This window comes from Moschus berezovskii, chromosome 25, assembly GCF_049115385.1.
Source record: "Moschus berezovskii isolate FMDL1 chromosome 25, NW_MosBer_1.0, whole genome shotgun sequence".
In the NCBI taxonomy this organism is placed as follows: Eukaryota; Metazoa; Chordata; class Mammalia; order Artiodactyla; family Moschidae; genus Moschus; species Moschus berezovskii.
Genome location: NC_142484.1, coordinates 30,307,403 through 30,333,128, shown reverse-complemented (window position 1 = coordinate 30,333,128; position 25,726 = coordinate 30,307,403). Strand labels below are relative to the sequence as shown.

The 25,726-nt window shown below is 38.8% G+C and overlaps 1 protein-coding gene across 8 annotated transcripts in view; it reads left to right on the top strand.

Annotated features, from left to right (window-relative positions):
* The window catches only part of PAK1 (p21 (RAC1) activated kinase 1), a 182,271-nt gene that overhangs the window by 115,651 nt on the left and 40,894 nt on the right, over positions 1–25,726 (top strand). For all 8 annotated transcript variants that reach the window (XM_055416056.2, XM_055416055.2, XM_055416052.2 and 5 more), the window contains 5 exons: positions 135–282; positions 5,350–5,387; positions 16,006–16,122; positions 20,819–20,993; positions 23,332–23,395. In XM_055416056.2, the coding sequence (XP_055272031.2) occupies positions 135–282; positions 5,350–5,387; positions 16,006–16,122; positions 20,819–20,993; positions 23,332–23,395 (542 nt within the window). The remainder of the gene's footprint in view (positions 1–134; positions 283–5,349; positions 5,388–16,005; positions 16,123–20,818; positions 20,994–23,331; positions 23,396–25,726) is intronic.

Genomic DNA, 25,726 nt, shown 5'->3' with positions numbered 1-25,726 from the left:
TGGAATAGCAGGTGAGCACATGTCCTTCTGCTTCCCCATCTTGAACCAATCTTCCACTCCACAGTGAGTTCTGAATTTGCTTCAGGGTCCCTGTGACTGTTCCTTGCTGACAACCTTGCGTATCTCTCTTACAGGGGATGCCAGAGCAATGGGCCCGCTTGCTTCAGACATCAAATATCACTAAGTCGGAGCAGAAGAAAAACCCGCAGGCTGTTCTGGATGTGTTGGAATTTTATAACTCAAAGAAGATCTCCAACAGCCAGAAGTACATGAGCTTTACAGGTATGGAGATTGTGTCCAAGGCAGTCTAGGGGAAAAAAAAATGTTTTCATATTGGATGCCCATTGCTGTGAAGGAAGAACATTATGGAAGAGTAGAGAAGGGCACTTTCACTAAGATGGAATTTTGAAATATGAGAGCTATGATGTTGTGTTTTTGCATCAAACTTGAGTCTTTACTCTAAAAGTGCATGTTTCTAAAAAATACTGTGATATTATGTATAAAAACATAGGCTTTGTGCTAGAAAATCTGGATTCTGATACTGACTAGGTTTTAGTAATTACTTCATTTCTTTGAGCTTCAAAATGGGGATGTTATTTCCTATCTCAAGAGGTTGTAATGAGAATAAATGAGCTCATTGATGTGAAAATTCTTTGTAGGTTATAAAACAGCACCATGGAAATGTAGCCATTATTATCATCATTGTTTTCGATATCAGTAAGTTATGTGATAACACATTTAAGTAGGCAAGCCCCATTTCTTTCTCAAGGAACTAATTTTTATCAGTCAAATGAAAAAAGGCCAATAATAATAAATGTTCTTTAGATGTGTTCTTTGTCTCTGTATAAAGGGCTGTGTTTTTCAGAATGTTTTTCATACCAGAATTGGGATTAGAATCCAGGTCTCCTAATTCCTGGACTAGGAATTACCAGTTGCTTTTGGTAACTCTTACTAGGAACACCTCATTCCATGGCAGAGATTTGTCTTTTCTTAAGCAAGTCTTAAGAAGGCCTGCATTTCTGGAAACTTGCCTTTTATATAGCATCTTAGAATTTTAGGGCAAGTAGTATCTTTAGTATATACCACTTCCAGTTTCCTCTTGTTTTACAAACATTAGAGCCTCAAATGCCTTTCTAATGTGGCTAAATTAGTGGTCTCTTAACCACTGTTCTAAACTCTGAGTTCAGTGCTTAATGCTGGTGTTACTATTGTCTTTTTCAGAGGTCAGTGTTGTTGGGGAAAGTGAGAACCAGGATGAACTAACTGATTTTGAAGGATGCTTTTCCCAGCAAGTGTCTGGCTTGTAGCAAAGGGCACAGATGGTGAGGATGACAAGCTGCAGCTTTGGTCATTCTGCATAGTGGTTCCAGCAGAGCATTATACATGTCCCCAGCATATTCCCTTCCTGATATCTGTCCCTGCTGGGTCTGTCTCACTTCTTCCATTGAGGGAGTTAGTTATTCCAAGGCGGTATTGGGTTTGAGGGATCATGGGTAGGAAAGTTTCCTAGATTAGGGTTTGTGTTTTCAAGAGTTTGTCATAGAGATGTCAGATTAGGAGCTGGTTTTGAAAGCCTCAGTAGCTGACTCTTTGAAATAATCTCTTTTTATGTGTACGTGTGTAGATATGTACAAATACTGTTTATGGAAGCAGCTCTGTGGGTTTCTGTATGTTTGGAATATAAAAAGTCCACTTTAAGTATATATGAATGAATATGGGTATATGATATACACATTTAGATAATTGTGTGTATGTTCCTGTAGGTATGCATAAATGAATAACATTGAAGGATTTTTTGTTTTCTGTAAGTTGAAAATCAAAGTAGCTCCAGGCAAAACTGTATATTTGTCATAGTTATTTTTTTTTAAAGTATAATTGATTTACAGTGTTGTGTTAGCTACTGCTATACAACAAAGTGATTCAGTTATATATACACTCTAATTTAAAATATTCTTTTCCAGTATGGTTTATCATACAATATTTTTTCCTTTTTAAAAAATTTATTTATTACAAATTTAAATTGGAGGATAACTGCTTTACAGTATGTCATAGGATATTGAATATAGTTCTCTGTATTATATATTAGATCTCATTTTTTATGACACAGTTATTTTTAATGTCCTATCTCTCATTTTCCTATTTCCTTTCTTCTCATACTATTCTCATATTAATTATGATAATACTACTTCAGTTTGTATATGCTTGCACATAACTTATCTCACTTGATTCTCATGATGACATTGAGAGACTGGTAATACAAGTACTGTTACCCACATTTTGCATACTCAGAGTAATTATTTAGGCTCAGGGGAAGTAAGTGATTTATTCATAGAGCCTTAACATATCAATTAAGTGATACACCAATTATGTAAGTGTGTTTTCAACTTGGGTCTTTAAATCCTTTGCTGTCTAAAACCAAAGCACAAATTTTCATGCCAATTTTTTTGTTGTTTACTGTTTTTTTAGCACTTTAATTTCTGTACCAACTAAAAGGTAAAGTGATAAGCAAAATTTAGACTAGATTGACAACCTCAGTCTGGTTTTAGAAAAGGCAGAGGAACCAGAGATCAAATTGCCAACATCTGCTGGATCATTGAAAAAGCGAGAGTTCCAGAAAAACATCTATTTCTGCTTTATTGATTATGCCAAAGCCTTTGACTGTGTGGATCACAATAAACTGTGGAAAATTCTGAAAGAGATGGGAATACCAGACCACCTGACCTGCCTCTTGAGAAACCTGTATGCAGCAACAGTTAGAACCGGATGTGGAACAACAGACTGGTTCCAAATAGGAAAAGGAGTACTTCAAGTCTGTATATTGTCACTGTGTTTATTTAACTTATATGCAGAGTACATCATGAGAAACGCAGGGCTGGAGGGAAGCACAAGCTGGAATCAAGATTGCTGAGAGAAATATCAATAACCTTAGGTATACAGACGACACCACCCTTATGGTAGAAAGTGAAGAAGAAATAAAGAGCCTCTTGAAAGAGGAGAGTGAAAAAGTTGGCTTAAAGCTCAACATTGAGGAAACTAAGATCATGGCATCCGGTCTCATCACTTCATGGCAAATAGATGGAGAAACAGTGGAAACAGTGGCAGACTTTTCGTTTTTTTGGCTCCAAAATTACTACAGATGGTGACTGCAGCCGTGAAATTAAAAGATGCTTACTCCTTGGAAGGAAAGTTAGAGCAACCTAGACAGCATTTTAAAAAGCAGAGATGTTGCTTTCCCAGCAAAGGTCCGTCTAGTCAAGGCTGTGGCTTTTTCAGTAGTCATGTATGGATGTGAGAGCTGAACTATAAAGAAAGCTGAGCGCCGAAGAATTGATGCTTTTGAACTGTGGTGTTGGAGAAAACTCTTGAGAGTCCCTTGGACTAGAACGGGATCCAGCCAATCCATCCTAAAATAAATCAGTCCTGAATATTCATTGGAAGGACTGATGTTGAAGCTGAAACTCCAATACTTTGGCCACCTGAAGCAAAGAGCTGACTCATTTGAAAAGACCCTGATGCTGGGAAAGATTGAAGGCGGGAAGAGAAGGGGATGACAGGATGAGATGGTTGGATGGCATCACTGACTCAATGGACATGAGTTTGAATAAACTCCGGGAGTTGGTGATGGACAGGGAGGCTTGGTGTGCTGCAGTCCAGGCGGTCGCAAAGAGTCAAACATGACTGAGCAACTGAACTGAACTGAACTGACAACCTCAGGTTCTAGGTTTTAGCCCTCTTTGCCATGGATTTGTGTCATTTGATTTTATGTAATCTTAAACCAGTTTCTTTTCCTCTGAACCTTAGTTTATTTATTTGTCGTTCTGTGCTATGAAATTTAATTTTTATATATAGAAATTGTACATCTCATTTAGAAGGTGCAAACTTACTCTTCTTTTATACGACTGAGATATGTTTATTACTAGAATACCCAATCCTCAAAAACACTAGTAATACAGATAGTTGGAGGTGGTGCAGTGAAGGTATAGTATTCTACTTGGTATGGAATATGCTTTTTGGACAAGAAAAACAGGTGAATTATGTTTAAGCTATATCCTGATTTGATTTCTCTGGGGGTACAGCTTGCCATTCAGGGCTTGATTTCAGAACATACTATCACAGTGTGTGGGTTCATAATTTGTCATAGGATCACAGGAGCTATACCTGACAGTTTCATATGTGTGAGATCTTGGACATTATCTGGGCTTGTTTCTTGGTGAGGTAGATGTAGGTTTTGATATAATATTTCTTCTCCTTAATTCCATTGGTGGTGAACTGATGAAATCAATTTCTTCTTGGACTTCTAGGAATTAAAGAATAAATCCAAACATAATACTTGGTGTTTAAACTTATTTTCTTGCTAGATCTCCATTGGGTCTGTGTTTCATACTTTATCAAGTTTAAGATATCGTTGATTATAAGATGCATTGTTATTTTGCATACATGAAGAAAAAAGAAACTGCCAATTAAATCATGAAATACCTTTGACTGTAGGGCACATCTTTGTTTCAGAGACGTTAATGTGAAAAAAAATATATCTCAGAATTAATAAAATTTGGTGATATTGAGGGAGTTTAGATCTAGTGTCAGAAATAAGACCATGCCTTTAATTATACTTGACATGACTGTTGTGCTAAGTTGCTTAGTCATGTCCGACTCTCTACAATCCCATGAACTGTAGCCCACGAGGATCCTCTATCTATGGGGATTCTCCAGGTGAGAATATTGGAGTGGGTAGCCTATCCCTTCTCCAGGGGAACTTCTTGACCCAGGAATCGAACCAGGGTCTCCTACATTGCAGGCAGATTCTTTACCAGCTGAGCTATCCGGGAAGCTGTTTTCCTAAGGCTTAGTTTTTCTCTCCTTGTGGGGAATAGACATGAATATAAAAGGATCCTTTCTAAAAGCTGAATCTGCATGCTGGTCATGATTTGTTATAGACGTCTCAGGGTGATACCAGTTATGAACTCTTTCCTTTTCTCTTAGAATGGAGGAAATTTCCTTAATCACTGAGGCTTGATAATGTGGATATAGTTCTAGCATAGTATTTAGAATTAGATCAGGATTCAGATCTTGACTCCTAATAACCTGTGTGTTAAATAATTTGTAGACAAATCACTTCACTGAATGTCAGTTTCCAAATTTATAAAAGTAGACATAATAATAGTACCCAGCTGTAGCAAGGATTAGAGGTCGTAATGTGTATAAAGTATTTAGCGTGGTATTGGGACTGTAGTATCAGTAACTGTTATTCTAAGCTTGGCAAGTATTTTACTGAATAGGCTTCCTAAGTCTCAAGAAAGAATTCACTGTAATTGTTTACTGACTGAATCACTTGTCTTTTTTCTTTTGCAGATAAATCAGCTGAGGATTATAATTCTTCTAACACTTTGGTAAGCCTTTATTTCCTCTATTCTGATATGGGCAGATATGATTTTTAGGGATCAGGTCAGTGTGGTAGATGCAGAGTCTGGGCTGGTGGGCACTCATCTTAGTCACTCTCCCACCTTGGGCCTCAGAGTAAAGGACTTGAACTTAATAAGCAGTAGATATCCCTTCCAGCTTTAATTTATTAATGCTCTAGAAATCCTAACCCTCTAACCAGAAGAACTGACTGCTAGACTCAGTTTTCAGTTTTAGCTTTGAACCTTAGGAAAACCAATTTGCCTTTCTGAGCTTCAGTTTTTTCCTCACTATACACTTTGCCTTACCTGGAGATGTCCTCAAATAGCTGCATTTAAAAGAGAATTTGTTCTTTTGGTTTAATTGGGTTTACAAAACCAGGATTAGGATTAATTGTTGAAGGGAGCAGATTCTATTAGTTTAAGGTCATTCATTCTGTCCTCTGAAGTTGTAGTGAATGTCCTATCACTTGAAGGAATGTATAGAAGTCATTGATGACCTCATGGGTCCCTCTGACCTTCACAATTTACCAATTCCTTTTTCTAAAGCAGATTATGAGATGAGGTATTGATGTATTTGAAAGAATCTTATAATGAGTAAGCTGTGACTTATTATACTAGATGACTGCTATTCTTTTTATCTAGTGCTGTCTCTTGTGCAAAGTTGGTTATTTTATGTTGATTTACTAAACATTTGCAGAGCTGCTATTCTATGCCAGGTCTTCTGGAGAAATGACAGTATAGGGATGAATCAGACATTATCAAACTCCTGATCTCCCAGTCTTATGAGTGTCATGAAGGCACAAACAGTTACAGTACAGGATGCTAAAACTTCATGAGGCCAGGAACTATGTCTCACCTGTCAGTTGCAGGTTCCATAGCATGTGGCACATAACGATATAATACTGAGTAAAATTGTACTGTGGCACGTACTGAATAAAAGACTGGATGTTTAAGGGAAGCTTCCTGATGGTGAAGTCTGAACTGAATGAGTTAGTTATCTTGGGGAATAATAGTAAAGAGACATGGGTATTCCAGGCAGAGGGTAAATAGCATGTGCTAAGGCAAGGGTTCATGAGGTTTGCTTGCACAGAGAACTGCAAGTAGTTTGTTATGATTGGAATGTGAAGTGTAGGCAGGTCAGATCATGTAGGAATTTTAACTTTTAAAGGTAATAACAAGCTATTGAAGGATCTTAAGTGGAGGAGTCATACATTTTAACACAGTACTGAGTCACAATCCAAAAATTTTGAATCATGCTTCCAGCATTGGAGATTCATTTATTCTGAGTCATTTATATTGTAATCAGTGATTAAAAAAAAAGGTTCACATGTCCATTGCCAGTAGCATCCTGGGTCCTTTCATAGTCACGATCTCTTTTAATCTTCAGAGGAGTTTAATGAGACAGGTTATTATCCTTGTATAATAGATGATAAAACTGAAATTGAGAAGGATTATTGGCAATAGGTAACTGATTCCCAATTCATTTTGCTTTCCACTGATTCATTTTTTCATCAAATCAAGAGATATAGTTAAAAGGTGGTGAAGAACTTGCTGATGTTGAGATTCTTGGAAATTTCTTCCCATTGTTGAGTTGTAAATTGTCGAAGAAGGGATGTTAACCAAAGCTTAACTGTACTTTGTGGCTCAGATGTCTTTATGCTTTTAAAGGAGGAGTAGCAGCTATTATTTATTGAGCAGCTAAGATGTGCCAGGCACTGTGTTAGTAACTTATATGGTGGTGGTTTAGTTGCTAAGTCGTACGACTCTCATGACTCCATGGACTGTATCCTGCCAGATTCCTCTGTCCATGGGATTCTCCAGGCAAGAACACTGGAGTGGGTTGCCATTTCCTTCTCCAGGGTATCTTCCCAACCCAGGAATCAAACCTGAGTCTCCTGTATCGCAGGCAAATTTTTTATCAACTGGGCTATGAGGGAAGCCCAGTAACTTATGTATGTTAACATAATTAGTCTTCACAAATTAACCTTGTGAAGAAATTATCATCCCCACTTCACAGGTAGGAAACAGACTTTCCTGGAGACTCTTAATTGCTATTGTGATACAACCAGATTAGAACTAGGGTCTTCTGAGTCTCCTTCCTGGGTTTTTTTCCCCACTGTGGCAGGGAACTGAGAAAGAAGATGTCAGAGAGGTCTTATAAAGGAGACTGCAGTAAAGCCTTCGGTCTGTTGTTCCTTAGTGAGGAGGAGGAGCCCTGGGGCCCATGCCATATGGCAGAGAGGATAACACCTGCTTTGTAAAAACCTGTACTGATTTTAGAATCTACAATTAAAACCACCAGATTGTCAAGGACATTTTCTCCCCAGTTCAGAACATTATCCCTGTGGCTCAGTCCTCTTTTTTTCCTTACTAGTTATATGTGGGGATATAGTTTGTCCTGTGGTAGCATGGCATCATTTTCCATATTGGTTTTACACAGATCATTACATTTGATGTTGGAAATATTTGAATGATATTGTAATGTCCATGACACAAGAAATTGGGACTCAGAGATTACGTGTCTTGCTTCCTATCCTTGAATGAATTAGTAGTAGAAACCAGTACAATATTAAGTTCTCCTCAACATTCATTTATACATTTAACCATAGATATTTATTTAGCACTTTCTTTGTGCCCAGGTATTGGTGATACAGAGATAAAATTTTTGCGTTTTCTTAGTCCTTGAGAAAAAGTTAACAGAAGGATGAGGGCTGCAAGAGGAGTACGTGAATAACATACAGTGAGGATCATATTTGATGGAGTGATTTATTATGCTTGGTAGTACAGGGTAGTTGGCACAGAGTTCTTGGGCCCTCACAGTTTGTTCATTAATAAACATAACCTTTAATGTTTCTTCTAGTTCTAAAATTCTTTTATTTGTGGCTCATTGGTCTGAGATCCATCTCTTAGATTATTTAGCATTTTAGTGCCTGATCACTCATTTATAAAATGATCACCTACTATGTTAGAGGCTCTGTGAGTGCCCAAGAGTCAAGGATGGGTAAGGTCTTTGCTCTTGATCTCACAACTTAGTGAGGAATCAGAACACGTAAACAAGGATTGATAACACAGTGTCAGGTAAGTAACACACTGTCAGGTAAATGTAGGCAATAATACCAGCCAGAGAAAAGGGCAATCAATGCTTTCTTGTGTGAGGTAGCATGAACAAAAGCCACATTGTTAAGGATCCATCATGTCAGGTGAAAGAAACTGGACTCTCCACTCGAGCTAAGGAAGTATTTTAAATAATGTAGTTAGATGTTTATTTTAGTCTAAACTACCATCTTAGAAAGGGCTTCCCTGATGGCCCAGTGGCAAAGAATCTGCTTGCCAGTGCAGGAGATGTGGGTTCAGTCCTTGGGTCAGCAAGATTCCACTGGAGAAGGAAATGGCAACCCACTCCAGTATTCTTGCTGGGAAAATCCCGGGGATAGAGGAGCCTGGCAGGCTACACTCCATGGGGTCAGAAAGAGTTACATATGACTGAACTACTGAACAACAACAACCATTTTAGAAAGATACTTCTAGAATTTGGATCTGTGTAGTGGGATGAATTCATATCTCTGTCTCTTTTGCTGTGCTTAATTTCTTAAATTCAGAAAAGATACATAAAAAATAAATTCAAAACAATGCTTATTAATGAACCATTGTTGGAAATTCATGGAAGATAGAAAGCAGATAAGATCAGATTGACTGGAGCAGCAGAAAGTACAGCTATTCTGTATGTGTGGAAGAGAAAAATCCTAGGAAATAAGAGTAGCTCCAGAGAAAATGGTATGAGAGAATATATATATAAAACAGGAAAGAGTCCTGGGTCATCTTCAAGAGTAAATTAGTTTAAATTCTGTAATTGAAAAAGCAGGGACAGCCTCCATGTTAAGTGAGCAAAAGGTATCAGAAGGTTGATCTTAAGCTTAAACCAGACACTTATCTAAAGAAAGTAAACTGCCTCTTTGTAAACTACCCATATCAGGAGAATGCCTGATATGGGTACAGGGGCCTGAGAGAGAAATAGAGCAGCACTGGCGTTAACTACAAATCTCAACAGCAGGTATAAAGTAGAGGAAAAGGAAAAGTAGCTCTGCAGTGGAAAACAATACATTAAATTTCTGCATCCCAAGGATAAATTTCTTATGCTTTTGATAACTGGGAGAAGAGGAATCTCTACCATACATTCTGTTCCGTGCTGATGCACTCTGAAATGATACTTGTCGGTTACCACATCTGTGTAACTCATATACAGACTGCATCAGACTGCCCATTCAGAGGAAGAGACAGCAGAGAAGCACACTCACATGCCTACAGAGGAAGCACATGTTAGGCGTGTACACTGATTAATCTGATTTTTCACTGATAAATATGAGAGAAGAGCCAGGGGTCTCTAGACACTTGAGAGGAACAAAGCATTAAAGAGAAGGACCAAGATAAAGAAATAAAACTGATCCCAGAGGAAACTGATAATTCAGGAAAGAAAATTAAAAAGAACTGTAATATTGGGTTGGCCAAAAAGTTCATTTGGGCTTTTCTGTAAGACATTTCAAAAAATTGGAATGAACATCTTGGCCAACCCAATATATTCAAAGGTTTTATAGATATTGCATCTCCCAAAACATATTATAATCAGAGCAGTGGTTCCCAATCTTTTGGCTCCAGGGACCAGTTTCGTGGAAGACTGTTTTCCATGGGTTGGGGGTAGGGGAGTGGGGATGGTTTGGGGATGACTCAAGTGTATTACATTTATTGTGCTAATGATAATCTATATCAGCAGTTACTCCCCAGCACTGGCATCATCGCCTTGAGTCTACCTCCAATCAGGCATTCGATTCTCATAAGGGGCACACAACCTAGATCCCTCATATGCACAGTTCACAGTAGTGTTCGTGTTTCAATGAGAATCTAGTGCTGCTGCTGATCTCACAAGAGATGGAGCTCAGGCAGTTACGCAAACAATGGAGAGCGGCTATAAATACAGATGAAGCTTTGCTCACTGACTGGCTTGCTTCCTTGTCTGATGCTCACCTCCTGCTGTGTGGCCCGGTTCCTAACAGACCATTGACCGGTACTGGTCTGTGGCCCTGGCGTTGGGGACCCATGAGTTAGAGCAATCAGAGGATAAAAAAAGAATTCTTAGAAATTAAAAATATGATTAAAGAAATAAATTCCCAAGGATTAAAAAATGCACATAAAGGTGTATTAATGATATAAAACATATGGAAAATAAAAGAATAAGTGATATAGGACATTATTCAGTGAAATTCAGGAAGAACTAGAGGATTAAGACATTAAAGTAGAAAGAATAAAGGAATAATGGAAGAAAAATCTCTCAGCTAAAGAAACGTATGAGTCTTCAGATGAAAGAGCCTACCAGTTACCAAGTCAGACAACTGTAAAGATACCCAAGAATAAAGAGAAATATTTTCAAAGCTTTCAAAATGAAAACACAGCTAATGTGCCTCATTAGCAGTAGTGGTCAAGGGAGTAGTATTTTCAGAGGTAAGAGGAAAATTATTTAAAACCAAGAATTCTGTACCTAATCAAACTAGCTTTCAAGCATGAGGTCAACATAAAGGTATGTTTGAACATGTGATGGTCTAGTTTACCACCCTTGGAAAGGCTAAACATTAAATATTAACAATAATTACCTGTTGGGTAAATCAAATCCTTTATGATTATATAGTGCAAGTGACAAATAGATTCAAGGGATTAGATCTGATAGAGTGCCTGAAGAACTATGGATGGAGGTTCATGACATTGTACAGGAGGCAGTGATCAAGACCATCGCCAAGAAAAAGAAATGCAAAAAGGCAAAATGGTTGTCTGAGGAGGCCTTACAAATAGCTGAGAAAAGAAGAGAAGCTAAAGACAAAGGAGAAAGGGAAAGCTATACCCATTTGAATGCAGAGTTCCAAAGAATAGCAAAGAGAGATAAGAAATCCTTCCTCAGTGATCAATGCAAAGAAATAGAGGAAAACAATAGAATGGAAAAGACTAGAGATCTCTTCAAGAAAATCAGAGATACCAAGGGAACGTTTCATGCAAAGATGGGCACAGTAAAGGACAGAAGCAGAAGATATTAAGAAGAGGTGGCAAGAATACACAGAAGAACTATACAAAAAAGATCTTCACAACCCAGATAATCACGATGGTGTGATCACTCACACTCACCTTGAGCCAGATATCCTGGAATGTGAAGTCAAGTGGGCCTTGGGAAGCATCACTACGAACAAAGCTAGTGGAGGTGATGGAATTCCAGTTGAGCTATTTCAGATCCTAAAAGATGATGCTGTGAAAGTGTTGCACTCAATATGCCAGAAAATTTGGAAAAGTTAGCAGTGGCCACAGGACTGGAAAAGGTCAGTTTTCATTCCAATCCCAAAGAAAGGCAATGCCAAAGAATGTTCAAACCACAAATTTCACACGCTAGCAAAGCAATGCTCAAAATTCTCCAAGCCAGACTTCAACAGTATGTGAACTGTGAATCTCCAGATATTCAAGCTGGATTTAGAAAAGCCAGAGGAAACAGAGATCAAATTGCCAATGTCCACTGGTTCATCGAAAAAACAAGAGTTCCAGAAAAACATCTAATTCTGCTTTATTGACTAGACTAAAGCTTTTGACTGTGTAGATCACAGCAAACTGTGGAAAATTCTTCAAGAGATGGGAATACCAAACCACCTTACCCACCTCCTGAGAAATCTGTATGCAGGTCAAGAAGCAACAGTTATAACTGGACATGGAACTACAGACTGGTTCCAAATTGGGAAAGGAGTACATCAAGGCTCTATATTGTCACCCTGTTTATTTAACTTATATGCTGAGTACATCATGCAAAATGCTGGGCTGGATGAAGCACAAGCTGGAATCAAGATTGCCGGGAGAAATATCAATAATCTCAGATATGCAGATGACACCACCCTTATGGGCAGAAAGCGAAGAACTTAAGAGCCTTTTGATGAAAGTGAAAGAGGAGAGTGAGAAAGTTGGTTTAAAACTCGGCATTCAGAAAACTAAGATTGTGGCATCTGGTTCCACCACTTCATGGCAAATAGATGGGGAAACAGTGGCAGACTTTATTTTTTGGGCTCCAAAATCATCACAGATGGTGACTTCAGCCATGAAATTAAAAGACGCTTGCTCCTTGATAGAAAAGCTATGACCAACCTAGACAGCATATTAAAAAGCAGATATATTACTTTCCTTACAAAGGTCCGTCTAGTCCAAGCTATGGTTTTTCCAGTGGTCGTGTATGGATGTGAGATTTGAACCATAAAGAAAGCTGAGCATGGAAGAATTGATGCTTTTGAACTGTGGTGCTGGAGAAGTTCACAGTTTAAACTGTGGTTCTTGAGAGTCCCTTGAACTGGAAGGAGATCCAACCAGTCCATCCTAAAGGAAATCAGTCCTGAATATTCATTGGAAGGATTGATGCTGAAGATGAAACTCCAATACTTTGGCCACCTGATGCAAAGAACTGACTCATTTGAAAAGATCCTGATGCAGGGAAAGATTGAAGTCAGGAGGAGAACGGGACAACAGAGGAATAGATGGTTGGATGGCATCACTGACTCGATGGAAATGAGTTTGAGTAAGCTCCAGGAGTAGGTGATGGACAGGGAACCCTGGCATGCTACAGTCCATGGGGTTGCAAAGCCTTGGACACGACTGAATGACTTAACTGAACTAACCTGTTGGGTTGATGGTAATTAAGAATATTCACTTAAAAATTCTTTTTACCCAAGCATTAAATTAAAAAATCAGTTAGGACTGAAATCCTAGTAACTAATAGCTGTCATTCTGGGGTCTTCCTTCACTATTGTCTTTGAAATTTCTTTGCATTTCTGTTGGAATTTCTATTTCACTTGCAGTGCTTCCTCATTTTTAGTTTGCTTCCTAGTTTGGTGGATCCCATCTTCCAGTAGCTTTGAGAGAGTAGGTGGGAAGCAAGTACTTACTATCTTTCAGGTCTCAAAAGGGAGCATCTCTGTTCTGCCTCCCATTTGATTGATATTTTTCTGTGTATGGAATTCTTGGTTGAAAATAATTTTCCACTAGAATTTGGGAAGCATTGCAGTTGTATCATCGAATTTTCAGCATTAGCTATTCAGTTTCAAAGCTGTTTTATTCCTGCCTCTTTGTACCTGACCTGGTTTTTATTTCTTTTTTGCTTGGGAGGCTTGTGGCATTTTTTTTTTTCTTGTCACCATCACTTTGAAATTTCATAATTTCATCTGTATATTCACCTACTGATTTCATGAGGAGCTTTGTGAACTCTTTCAACCTGGAAACTCAAGCTTTCAGTTTTAGGAAATTTGCCTGAGTTGTTATGATTTCATCCCCTCTTTTCTTTGTTTTCCCTTTCTGGAGCTCCTGTTTTTTTTTTTTTTTTTTTTTTAAGACTTGCTGGACTAATTCTCTGATTTTTTAAAATACTTACCCTATTTTCCTTGCCTTCATTTTGCAGCATAGATAATGTAGATTGATTTTCAGATTTGCCTACCATCAGCTTGTGATATTGGTCTTCTTAACAGTTACTGCTCATCTGATTGTCTTTGCCTCCTTTGCTAATCTTTCCCCCTTTCCTGTTTTCCCCAACCTTCTGGGTTTAGTGGCTTTAACAGGCCATTATTTATTATAGTTCTAATGAGATTTTAAGAAATAGATGCCTATGTTTAATCTGCCATCTTTATCAGGCATTCCTGAGGAATTTTTGCTTTTAACTCCTTACATATCTGTATTATATTAAATGTAAGATAAGAACCTGCTGGTTTTACATATAACTTAGAATTTTTACTTTTAAAAGGTAGCATTATTGACTGTTATTTATATATTGTAATATTCATCCATATTAGCTGAACTGTGCAATTCAATGATTGTATTAAATTTATAGACTTGTGCAGCTGTCTCTCGGAGAAGGCAGTGGCACCCCACTGCAGTACTCTTGCCTGGAAAATCCCATGGACAGAGGAGGCTGGAAGGCTGCAGTCCATGGGGTCGCTGAGGGTTGGACAGGACTGAGCAACTTCACTTTCACTTTTCACTTCCATGCATTGGAGAAGGAAATGGCAACCCACTCTAGTATTCTTGCCTGGAGAATCCCAGGGACGGGGGAGCCTGGTGGGCTTCTGTCTAAGGGGTCGCACAGAGTTGGACATGACTGAAGTAGCAGCAGCAACTGTCTCTGCAATCTATTTTTGGAATATTCCCATCACCACAAAGAGTTCCTTAGTATTCTTTTACAGTTCATTCAAACTCCCATGCCCAACCCTAGGAAACCACTGATATTCTGTCTATATAAACTTACATTTTTCAGACATTTTATGTAAATGACTCATAGACCATGTAGTCTTTTGTATCACTGGCAGTTTTTAAGTTATGTCCTGCACTGGAGGTCCTGTTAGAATCTATGAGGATGCCAGTTTTCCTTACTTAGTATGTCAAATGCGGTAAAGGCCACTCTCCCACACGTAACTCTAGTATAATATTCAACTGAATAAGTTCCTTCACTTATCCCATGTTGTTCTGACATTCCTCTCTCCAGCGGTCTCAAATGGCAGCAGAAGGGGAATTGTCCATGTGTCTGTCTCCTGCATCAGATGATGAGCTACTTTTAGGACTTGGACCATCTTTTCATCTTTGTACATTTATATCAAAAACGTCCATCACAGTATCTTACTGAGCACAAAGTAGATGGTCTGAAAATATCTGAAACTGTTGAATTATATCAATATCTACTAAAAGATCTCTATTACTTCTCTGGTCCTATGCTGTAATCATTTAATCTCTATCAAAAATCTCATATTTTGGAGCTATTTTCTCTCTTGAATACGTGTTATAAACAGTAATGGTATGATCTTTTTGCCTGGACTTGCCCTGAAACCTGCCAGTTTTGGCCCAGCTTTGTTATAGTTTGCATGAGAAAATCAAGTTTCTGAGATTATAGCAGATTCAATTAGTGGTGCTGGTAAGGGTCATTCCAAGACAGGGCAGAAGCTTAAGGAAATAGGTAGCATCTGATCTGGGGAAAATCTCATTGCTTCCAGAGACAAGGGTCTCCTGATGTTCTGTATCTGCAGCTTGAGGTGAGGGTACCTGATAGCATAAGGGATGCAGTATGTTTTGGTAAAGAAGGAAAAGGAAAGGCACAGACCTTTCAGAACTTCTTTTTACTATATCAGAAAGGACTACAGAATTATAACGATAAACTTTGTAAAATTCTGAACTTTTGATCCCTTTCCTCCATGTTGTACTTTATCCGCTCTTCAGCACAGAGAGTAAAATTCATAGAGAAGAAAGAAATATGAGCTTGTCTTCAGGGTTTGGTTTGGGGTAGGCAGGTAGAGAAGCTGTCAGTTGGTTTCCCCATGCAGAGTTAGGCTTTGGGTGGGAGAAGGAAGCCCTCCAGGGACTGAACGGGGAGTGGTAGCTAAAAGAAGAGAGGGGAGATGGCTGAGTTCCTGAGGTCGGCTACAAAGGTGGAGAGCTTGGAGGCTGATATGTGTTTCAGAAAAAGTGTCAGGAGAAGGTTTCTTCTGGGAGATTGGTAACCCTGGTAGTTTAAGTTCCATGTTGGCTTAACCTAATGAATCTGGCTTTTTTCACTGTGCAGAATGTGAAGGCAGTGTCTGAGACCCCTGCAGTGCCACCAGTTTCAGAAGATGAAGATGATGATGATGATGCTACCCCACCTCCAGTGATCGCTCCACGCCCAGAGCACACAAAATCTGTGAGTCTTTGTGATTTATTAGAGTTTGGAGGTGGGGAGTAAGGGATGGGTGCCGAGGTCTAGAAGTTTAATTCTCTGGTAGGGGTCCTTAGATTTTGGAGGTGGTGAAATAACCAAATTACCTTGATTAAAGGGTACTTTCTGTATGATTAAAGACAGGAAGTGGTGTATTTATTTATCATTGGTTTGCAGATAGTCCCAAAGTGTCCTAAATAGTTGGTCTTTGTACCAACTTAGCCCTACTTTCTTTACAGACAGGAAGATATACAGAATTAATGTTACTTAGTGTAGAAGTAACAAATTGTTCCAGTCTCCTAGGAAGCAACAAATTAGCCTGCTATAGATCTTTTCTTCTCTGTTAAATGTCCAGTGTTTAGGCTCTTAAGACATTATTGATGGTACTGAAAGACTCAAGAGAATTTGTAAAAACATTAGTGCTGTTAATATCCTGGACATCAGGAGTGCATTTTGATGCTGGATATTGGCAGTGATTTTTATTTAATTTCCTTTGAGGTTCTTGCATTTCATAATAGCCATGGTCCCTTTGCCCTAACTTTGCATAATCTGCGTTTTACATGATTTAGCATCACTGAGCACTGATCTATCATTAGATGATACTTTACTAGTGTTTCTTTGGACTATTTATTATGACAAAAACTTCAGAATGAAAGGATGATTTAGACTTAAACTCTGTGGTAATACAAAAAAGATTGTCTCTGAACTAGAGAATTCATGGAAGTATTCACAGACATTGGTTGACTGAGTATGGGAGATGCTATGGAGGCTGTTCAGGGGGATTAGGTGACCTTTTAGAATTATAATTTATAAGCAGAATCTGTGGAATCATCGCTTCTGTAGGTTACAAAGTCACTTTAAGAAAAATGAGCTTCAGAATCAGAGAGTTGTCCAGAGATGTCACATTGGAAAGGTTTTTTTGATTTGCAAGCATGGTCATTTAAAAATTTTTTCCCATTAAACCATGAATTCCTTAGAAGTACAGGAAATATATATGTATGTCTGTGTATGTATATGTAGAGGATATATATGTGTGTCTGTGTATGTAAATGTGTGTGTATATATATATACACACACACACATAATACACACACAGATACATGTGTGTGTCTGCAGGGCTTAACATAGTTCTTGAAAGGTTTTGGAAAGGCAGTATTGAATGAACTGATAAATTTGATCTTCATAGCATTCCTTTTTAAAAATATACTGTTAATTCCTAATTTGTAGAAGAAGAAGAAGTTGAGATTTGGAGAGGTTGAAATCTATCCAAAGTCTCTAACCAAAATAGTCAAAACTGAAAGCAGGTACAGGTTATATTCCAGCATAGCACAGTGGCCTTTTTTATATGAGCAGACCTGTGTTGAGAGTCAGAAAAAGAGAATGTTAGAGAGGGAAAAGGCAGGGTTCTTCCCCTCAAGGAGCCATGTCAGAACTAAAGGAGGAGGACAAGGCATGAAATACATGTTTAGGTGCCAGGGATATAGTTTGTCTACAAGAAATTCAGAAAAGCAAAATGGCTGTCTGAGGAGGCCTTACAAACAACTGTGAAAAGAAGGGAAGTGAAAAACAAAGGAGAAAAGGAAAGATATACCCATTTGAATGCAGAGTTCCAGAGAATAGCAAGGAGAGATAAGAAAGCCTTCCTCAGTGATCAATGCAAAGAAATAGAGGAAAACAATAGAATGGGAAAGACTAGAGATTTCTTCAAGAAAATCAGAGCTACCAAGGAAACATTTCATGCAAAGGTGGGCTCAATAAAGGACAGAAATGGTATGGACCGAACAGAAGCAGAAGATATTAAGAAGAGGTGGCAAGAATACACAGAAGAACTGTACAAAAAAGGTCTTCACAACCCAGATAATCATGATGGTGTGATCACTCACCTAGAGCCAGATATCCTGGAATGTGAAGTCAAGTGGGCCTTAGAAAGCATCACTGCGAATGAAGCTAGTGGAGTTGATGGAATTCCAGTTGAGCTATTTCAAATCCTGAAAGATGATGCTATGAAAGTGCTGCACTCAATATGCCAGCAAATTTGGAAAACTCAGCAGGGGCCACAGGACTGGAAAAGGTCAGTTTTCATTCCAATCCCAAAGAAAGGCAATGCCAAAGAATGCTCAAACTATCACACAATTGCACTCATCTCACACGCTAGTAAAGTCATGCTCAAAATTCTCCAAGCCAGGCATCAACAATATATGAACCGTGAACTTCTAGTTGTTTAAAGCTGGTTTTAGAAAAGGCAGAGGAACCAGAGATCAAATTGCCATCATCTGCTGGATCAAGGAAAAAGCAAGAGAGCTCCAGAAAAACATCTATTTCTGCTTTATTGACTATGCCAAAGCCTTTGACTGTGTCGATCACAATAAACTGTGGAACATTCTGAAAGAGATGGGAATACCGGACCACCTGACCTGCCTCTTGAGAAACCTGTATGCAGGTCAGGAAGCAACAGTCAGAACTGGACGTGGAACAACAGACTGATTCCAAATAGGAAAAGGAGTACGTCAAAGCTGTATATTGTCACCCTGCTAATTTAACTTATATGCAGAGTACATCATGAGAAACGCTGGGCTGGAAGAAGCACAAGCTGGAATCAAGATTGCCGGGAGAAATATCATTAACCTCAGATATGCAGATGACACCACCCTTATGGCAGAAAACAAAGAAGAACTAAAGAGCCTCTCGATGAAAGTGAAAGAGGAGAGTGAAAAAGTTGACTTAAAGCTCAGCATTCAGAAAACTAAGATCATGGCATCCGGTCCCTTCACTTCATGGCAAATAGATGGGGAAACAGTGGAAACAGTGGCTGACTTTATTTTGGGGGGCTCCAAAATCACTGCAGATGGTGATTGTAGCCATGAAATTAAAAGACGCTTACTGCTTGGAAGGAAAGCTATGACCAACCTAGACAGCATATTAAAAAGCAGAGACATTACTTTGTCCACAAAGGTCCATCTAGTCAAGGCTATGGTTTTTCCAGTGGTCATGTATGGATGTGAGAGTTGGACTATAAAGAAACTGAGCGCCGAATAATTGATTCTTTTGAACTGTGGTTTTGGAGAAGACTCTTGAGAGTCCCTTGGACTGCATGGAGATCCAACCAGTCCATCCTAAAGGAGATCAGTCCTAGGTGTTCATTGGTAGGACTGATTTTGAGGCTGCAACTCCAGTACTTTGGCCACCTGATGCGAAGAGCTGACTCATTTGAAAAAACCCAGATGCTGGGAGAGATTGAGGCAGGAGGAGAAGGGGATGACAGAGGATGAGATGGTTGGATGGCATCACCGACTCAATGGACATGGGTTTGGGTGGATTCTGGGAGTTGGTGATGGACAGGGAGGCCTGGCATACTGCAGTCATGGGCTTGCAAGGAGTTGGACAAAACTGAGCGGCTGAACTGACAAGAATAGAAAATTAAGAAATCACTAAAGTAATCAGTAAAGAACCAGTAGTGTCTGATCTCAGTGTTTCAACTTACTGCTATTTCCACTAGCAATAAGTTAGGGGAAAGTTCTCTTCCATTTCTGCCTATTATAACCATGTCCATCCTTCAAGAACCGACTGAAGAACCCCATTTATTTGCTCAGTGATTCATGAAACTTTTACCTGAATGCTTACTTTTTGTTAGATGACTGGTTAGATATAGAAGCGCAGTGATGAATAACACAGATTATCTTCTTGGAACTTTTAGACTAACCCCAAAATTGTGATATTTTTATGAAAAAAGTGATAAATGCCTTGAAGCATCTCTTGGGGAAGGGTAGAACATGTGATCACTTCTTCTGAACCTCAATAATATATAGATTGTTCTTTTTTTCTGATATTTGTCCTTTTCTTCCTTGCAGTTAGGACTTTCTCCAAGACTTCCTTCACAGAAATAGAGGATGGGGCAGCATTTTGTACAGCAAGGCAAAGAACAGATTCTCATCAAATGCTTATTAAATAAATCAATGAATAGGCAGTATAATAATATTAGCTGAAATTTGAAAGCTTAATGTCTCCTGAATATGATGCTGCTTATTTCACACATTAATTAGTTTATTTATGGTTTATTAGCAACTCTATAAGATAAGTATCACTAACATCACTATTTTATAGACAAGGAAACTAAAGCATAGAAAAGTTAAGTAATCTGCCTAAAGTCATACAAATGGTAAGAATAAGATTTGGAATTTAAGTCCAGGCAGGCAGGTTCCAGAGTCTGTAATCTAAATAACCATATCCTATGGCCTCTTAAAGAAGAACAATTGCAATTTTTCCTTTGTGAGCATTCAGGATTTAAAGAGGGAGTAACTCAAATGAAGGTAATGTTCAGTGTTGTATTAGCAGTGAAAAGTACTGTAGGAATACAGGATATTCATTTCAACTTGGGAAAGAACAGAATTTTACAGATGAAGGGGATTCCCATCTAATGATAGGATGTCCTTTAAACTCTTTATAGTGAGAGTTTTGTAGCTTATATTGATTATCTTAAGTGCTCAGACTCTCACTAACCCTTATTGTAAAAAGTTGAGAGCAAGGAAGATCATTCCATTCTCAAAGCCTGGGTGTAGAGGAAGAGTATCATAGACTTTGACCTAGGAGAAGAGATGAGTTTACTATTTGTTCTTCTTTGAATGTTCTAACACATAAATCTAAGAGGGGCTGGCTTCACCAAATGTTTGCGCCAACAATGCAGGTATACACACGGTCTGTGATTGAACCACTTCCTATTACTCCAACTCGGGATGTGGCTACATCTCCCATTTCACCTACTGAGAATAATACCACTCCATCTGATGCTCTGACCCGGAATACTGAGAAGCAGAAGAAGAAGCCTAAGATGTCTGATGAGGAGATCTTGGAGAAATTACGTAAGCACTTTGTAGGTTTTTAAATTTCCCTCTGGTATGTGATCGGTTGAGCACAAAGAGAATTCTATTGCTATAAAGATCTAGGTTCTATGCTAGGTGTATGTCAGTGGTGGCTCTGCTTTATATCTTGCCAGACTGTGTCTCTTCTCACCTGTCCCTACAGCCACCTCCTCTGTCTCACCAGCTCTGATTAGATGCTACGATAGGATGGGAATGTAGTGAGAGAGTATGTGAATAGCCCACTTCAGAGGCCGGGAATCACTTACCACAGGCATGGCTTATGGATATGACAAATAGCTTTTACTTACGATATAATCTGAAAGGTTGTGTTGAGGAAGACTGAGGCCTTGTCTAAACCTGGTGAGGAAGAGTGCTATGTTGATTATTCTGTTGGCAGAAGACAGATCTGCCATTTAATTGTAGGAAAAGAAGGAAGGGAAATTAACATTTTGTGAACCTGCAGTATGTACCAAATGAACATTTATTCCTCATCTTAGGGCTGTGAAGACAGACATTATAATCATTATTTTTTGCAGTTGCAAAAAAATTCATACAGCCAAAAACTGACAGATTTGGGATTAGCATGCAGCTTGTGCTCCTGTAATCAGAGCATGCTATTTCTTGCAGTCAGGTGGGGACTCCCATTTTGCTTTCTTTAGTGATGAGAAATATTAGGGCAGCTTGTTTCTCTTTTTCAGTAATCTGCAGGAGAATTCATATGAGAAGAAAGGAATGGGTTGGCCTGTAGGCTTGAAAAAATCATCTGACAAGGCTTTTGATTTATTCTTTGAACTTATCTACTTCTAAAGAGGATTTGATGTGGCTGATCTGGCGAAGTCTGCCCACTGGCATTGCTTTCTAAAGCTGAGGTTTCTGGTTCCCCAGCTTAGCAGCTTTTGATTTCATCCTGATAATTCTTACTTGACTTTTAAAAAAATTTTCACTCTTTCCAAAGTTGCCCTTGCCCAGTGTTAGTTGCTCAGTCATGTCCAACTTTTTGCAATCCCATGAACTGTAGCCCAACAGGCTCTCTGTCCATAAAATTCTCCAGGGGAGAGTATGGAGTGAGTAGCTGTTCCCTTCTCCATGGGATCTTCCTGCCCCCAGGATGGGACCCGAGTCTTCTGCATTGTAGGTAGATTTCTTTACTGTCTGAGCCACCAGGGAAGCCTTGCCCTTACCCAGAGCCCTTATGAAATGATGAAATAAGAAAAGCCACTTACCTTGGCAACTATTTACTCCTGTATGTATTCTTTTTCTCTGAATCAGATTTTTTTAGAAACAGTAATACTTAGAACATAGGATTATGCAAAAACAGATTGGCCTGAGAGTTAAGGACCCTTGGGTTGAAGCCCTAGCACAGTCATTAACTTGGATCTTAGGCAATTTTCTACTGTTCCCTGGCCCTCCTTTTTCTCATCTTTTAAATAGGAATGTTAATACTTGTCTCATTTGTAAATCAAATGAGATAATATATTTGAAAAGTATCAAATCCTAGTAATTGATATTATTGGAAAGTGCTTTGGACTGGGAGACCAAACCTGAACTCCGAATCTTAACTCTGACACCAGTTTGCTGTGTGACCTTGAGGGGAAGTATCTTCCCTTTGGTGGGCTCAGTTTTACCATCTCCAGAACACTTTTTTTTTAAAACTGTGAACTTCTCATACCTCTGTGTTTTTGCACTTGAAATACTTTCTGTTGTAACCCCTTCTTGACTTTCTCTCCCTGGCAAATTCCTCCTTAGTTCAGTTCAGTTCAGTTGCTCAGTCGTGTCCGACTCTTTGTGACCCCATGATATAAAAATTAGTGCAGATTCATTTCCCTTCTGAGGCCTTTCGGGTCTGTATTTTTGCTTCATTCTGTATCACAGCAATTATTATATGTTCATGGAACTTTATACATGGTGTCTGTATCCTGTATGAGATTATAGCTTCTTGAGAGCAGAGACTGTCTTAACTGGGTCTCATCTGTCTCTTCATTTGTTGCACTCAGCCTAGGGCTTGGTACATAATAAGTGAGCATATTAAAATAAGCAAATGTTTATTGAATTAATGAATTTAAAAATGAATGAATAACTTTTAGGAGATTAGAAGTGGATTAGGGTACTATTAATAAAAGTGGTAAGGAGGTAAAACTTTTGGTTGAAACTTAAGAGGGAAAGCTAAGCGCCTTAGTGTAGTTTTGGGGTATTGGAGATAGTTCTTTAATCTTTGCTGGCTCAGAATTGGGGGAACATGGAGCTTGTTTTGTATTGTTGATTTGGGAAAAACTTATGTTCTTTATGTTATGTTATGTTCTTTATGTTATGTTATTTATGTTCTCTGTTTCTTTCAAAGGGAGCATAGTGAGTGTGGGCGATCCTAAGAAGAAATACACACGTTTTGAGAAGATTGGACAAGGGTTAGTAGGCGCCTTTTGTTTCCCTAGAAAAGTGACTTAAAATTATGTGTGCTGATATATATGATTTTGCTTTTGTTTTGCTTCTTATAAACCTTTTTCTTCATTCTCCACTTCACCCCTCACCCATCTGAAGGTGTTTTATTAGGCTCATCTCAGGATTCCAGAATTATGTTTTAATATGTGAGATGTGCCATTAGCTGACATTGTTGCTAAAAATATCCCTGCACTGAGTGTGAAACCCATTTATTTTCTTACTACAAAAACCTTTTTCCAAAATTATAGCTCTGCTTTTCCATATTAACTTCGTTTACCTGGTGCTGAGACTTACCAGCCCTAATATGAAATGGAAGACAGAACTTACAGACTCTTGTGCTAGTATAATGGGACCTGTTTTTCTAGTGGATGACAGAAATCATATCTCTTACTCTCTGGTTCCTTTTCTGCATCTTGTATTCTGACCTCAGTATTCTGATTCAGCAAATCTTAGCTGAATCTCTGTTAGATACTAGGTGCCATGAGTATAGCTATGAATTGGATCGTGTCTGCTTTCAGAGAGACCCTCATATCTACAGAAGGAGATAGACAGTCTAGCAAAAGTTTATAATATACTGTGATAAGTCTTAAAAGTGTTTTTGAGCAAGAGAAGCCAGATATAAAAGAGCAAATACTGTGTGATTTTTTTGTTTTATATGGCATTACAGGCAGAACTAATACATGCTAGTGTAAGTCAGAATAATGGTTGTGTCTCAGAGAAGGCAATGGCAAGACACTCCAGTACTCTTGCCTAGAAAATCCCATGGATGAAGGAGCCTGGTAGGCTGCAGTCCGTGGGATTGCTAAGGGTCGGACACGACTGAGCGACTTCACTTACATTTTTCACTTTCACACATTGGAGAAGGAAATGGCAACCCACTCCAGTGTTCTTGCCTGGAGAATCCCAGGGACGGGGAGCCTGTTGGGCTTCTGTCTAAGGGGTCACACAGAGTCAGACACGACTGCAGTGACTCAGCAGCAGCAGCAGCAGCAGCTGGGAGGATTAGGAAGTAGCATGAGGGAACCTTGAGGGGTTGATGGTAAACATGTAGGTGTGTACATATTGAAAAATCATCAAGTTGTTTAGTTGAGATTTGTGCAGATTAGGTAAATTATGCCTTTATATAAAAAAGAAAAAGAATGAGGTTTCTATAGAGATACCCAATTAGCTAAAATTAAAAAGAAACTGAAAAAAGTATCTGGCTTGTCAAAAGCTCTCAGTGTTACATGAATGAAAGCATTGTTGTTAATGAAGTCATTGAAGTTTTCTGTTTTTTCTTTATTTTTAAATTTTTGATGTGTCAGGGCATCAAAAGTTGTGGCACGACAGTTGTGGCACATGGGATCTTCCTGCAGCGTGTGGGATTTTTAGGTGTGGTATGGCGGCCTCTCTCTAGTTGTGTTGTGTGGTCTACAGATTGTGTGGGCTCCACAGCTGTGGTGCATGGGCTTCGTAGTTTTCAGTACATTGGCTCTCTCATTGGAGCATGTGGGCGACATGTTGGATCTCAATTCCCCAGCCAGAGATTGAACCCGGATCCCCTGTTTTGGTGGGTGGATTCTTAACCACTGGAATGCGAGGGAATTTCTCAGTTTTCTTTCTTATATATCTAAGAATTTCTGAAATAAGATAAAAGTAATGCATAGTATACTGATGTTGTATTTGTACAGTATTCTATAGCTTACAACTGTTATTTGCATCTGTTCAATTTAATCCTCAAAATAACCCTGGACTTGAGTGGATCTCCTTTTTCCCTGGTCCAGTGCTTCTGCTATTAGACATGCTTTTGTGAGTCTGACCTAGTATAAGGTAGTTAACACATTGAGAAGACATTATTTTCTTTGCCTCTGAGTAATCCGGGATGGTATTTTCTTTAGCTAATTACCGTGAGATACTAAGAATGTAGAAGAAAGGTACACAGACAAGTGTGGATAAGTCAGGTCCTATCTCTGAACATCAGTTTCTTCATTTAAGGGAGAGGGATTGTGGATTCAGGGTCTTTTACCTCCCAAATTGCTGATTATATATTTTATATATATGCATATGCAGGTGTATGTGGCCCATAAATAGGCACTATCTGCAAAAGTTTTGTCCTTGCGTACTTGACAGGTCTGTTAGTGCTAAGAGAGGAATGCAATACTTGCTAAGCATGTATGCTGATGTTTCCACATTCCATTATTTTAAAACTATACATGGAGTACTTCCTTGGTGGTCCAGTTTTAACACTTTGCCTTCAGTGGAGGGGTGCAGGTTTGATACTGCACCCCTGGTTGCAGTTGGGGAGCTAAGATCCCACA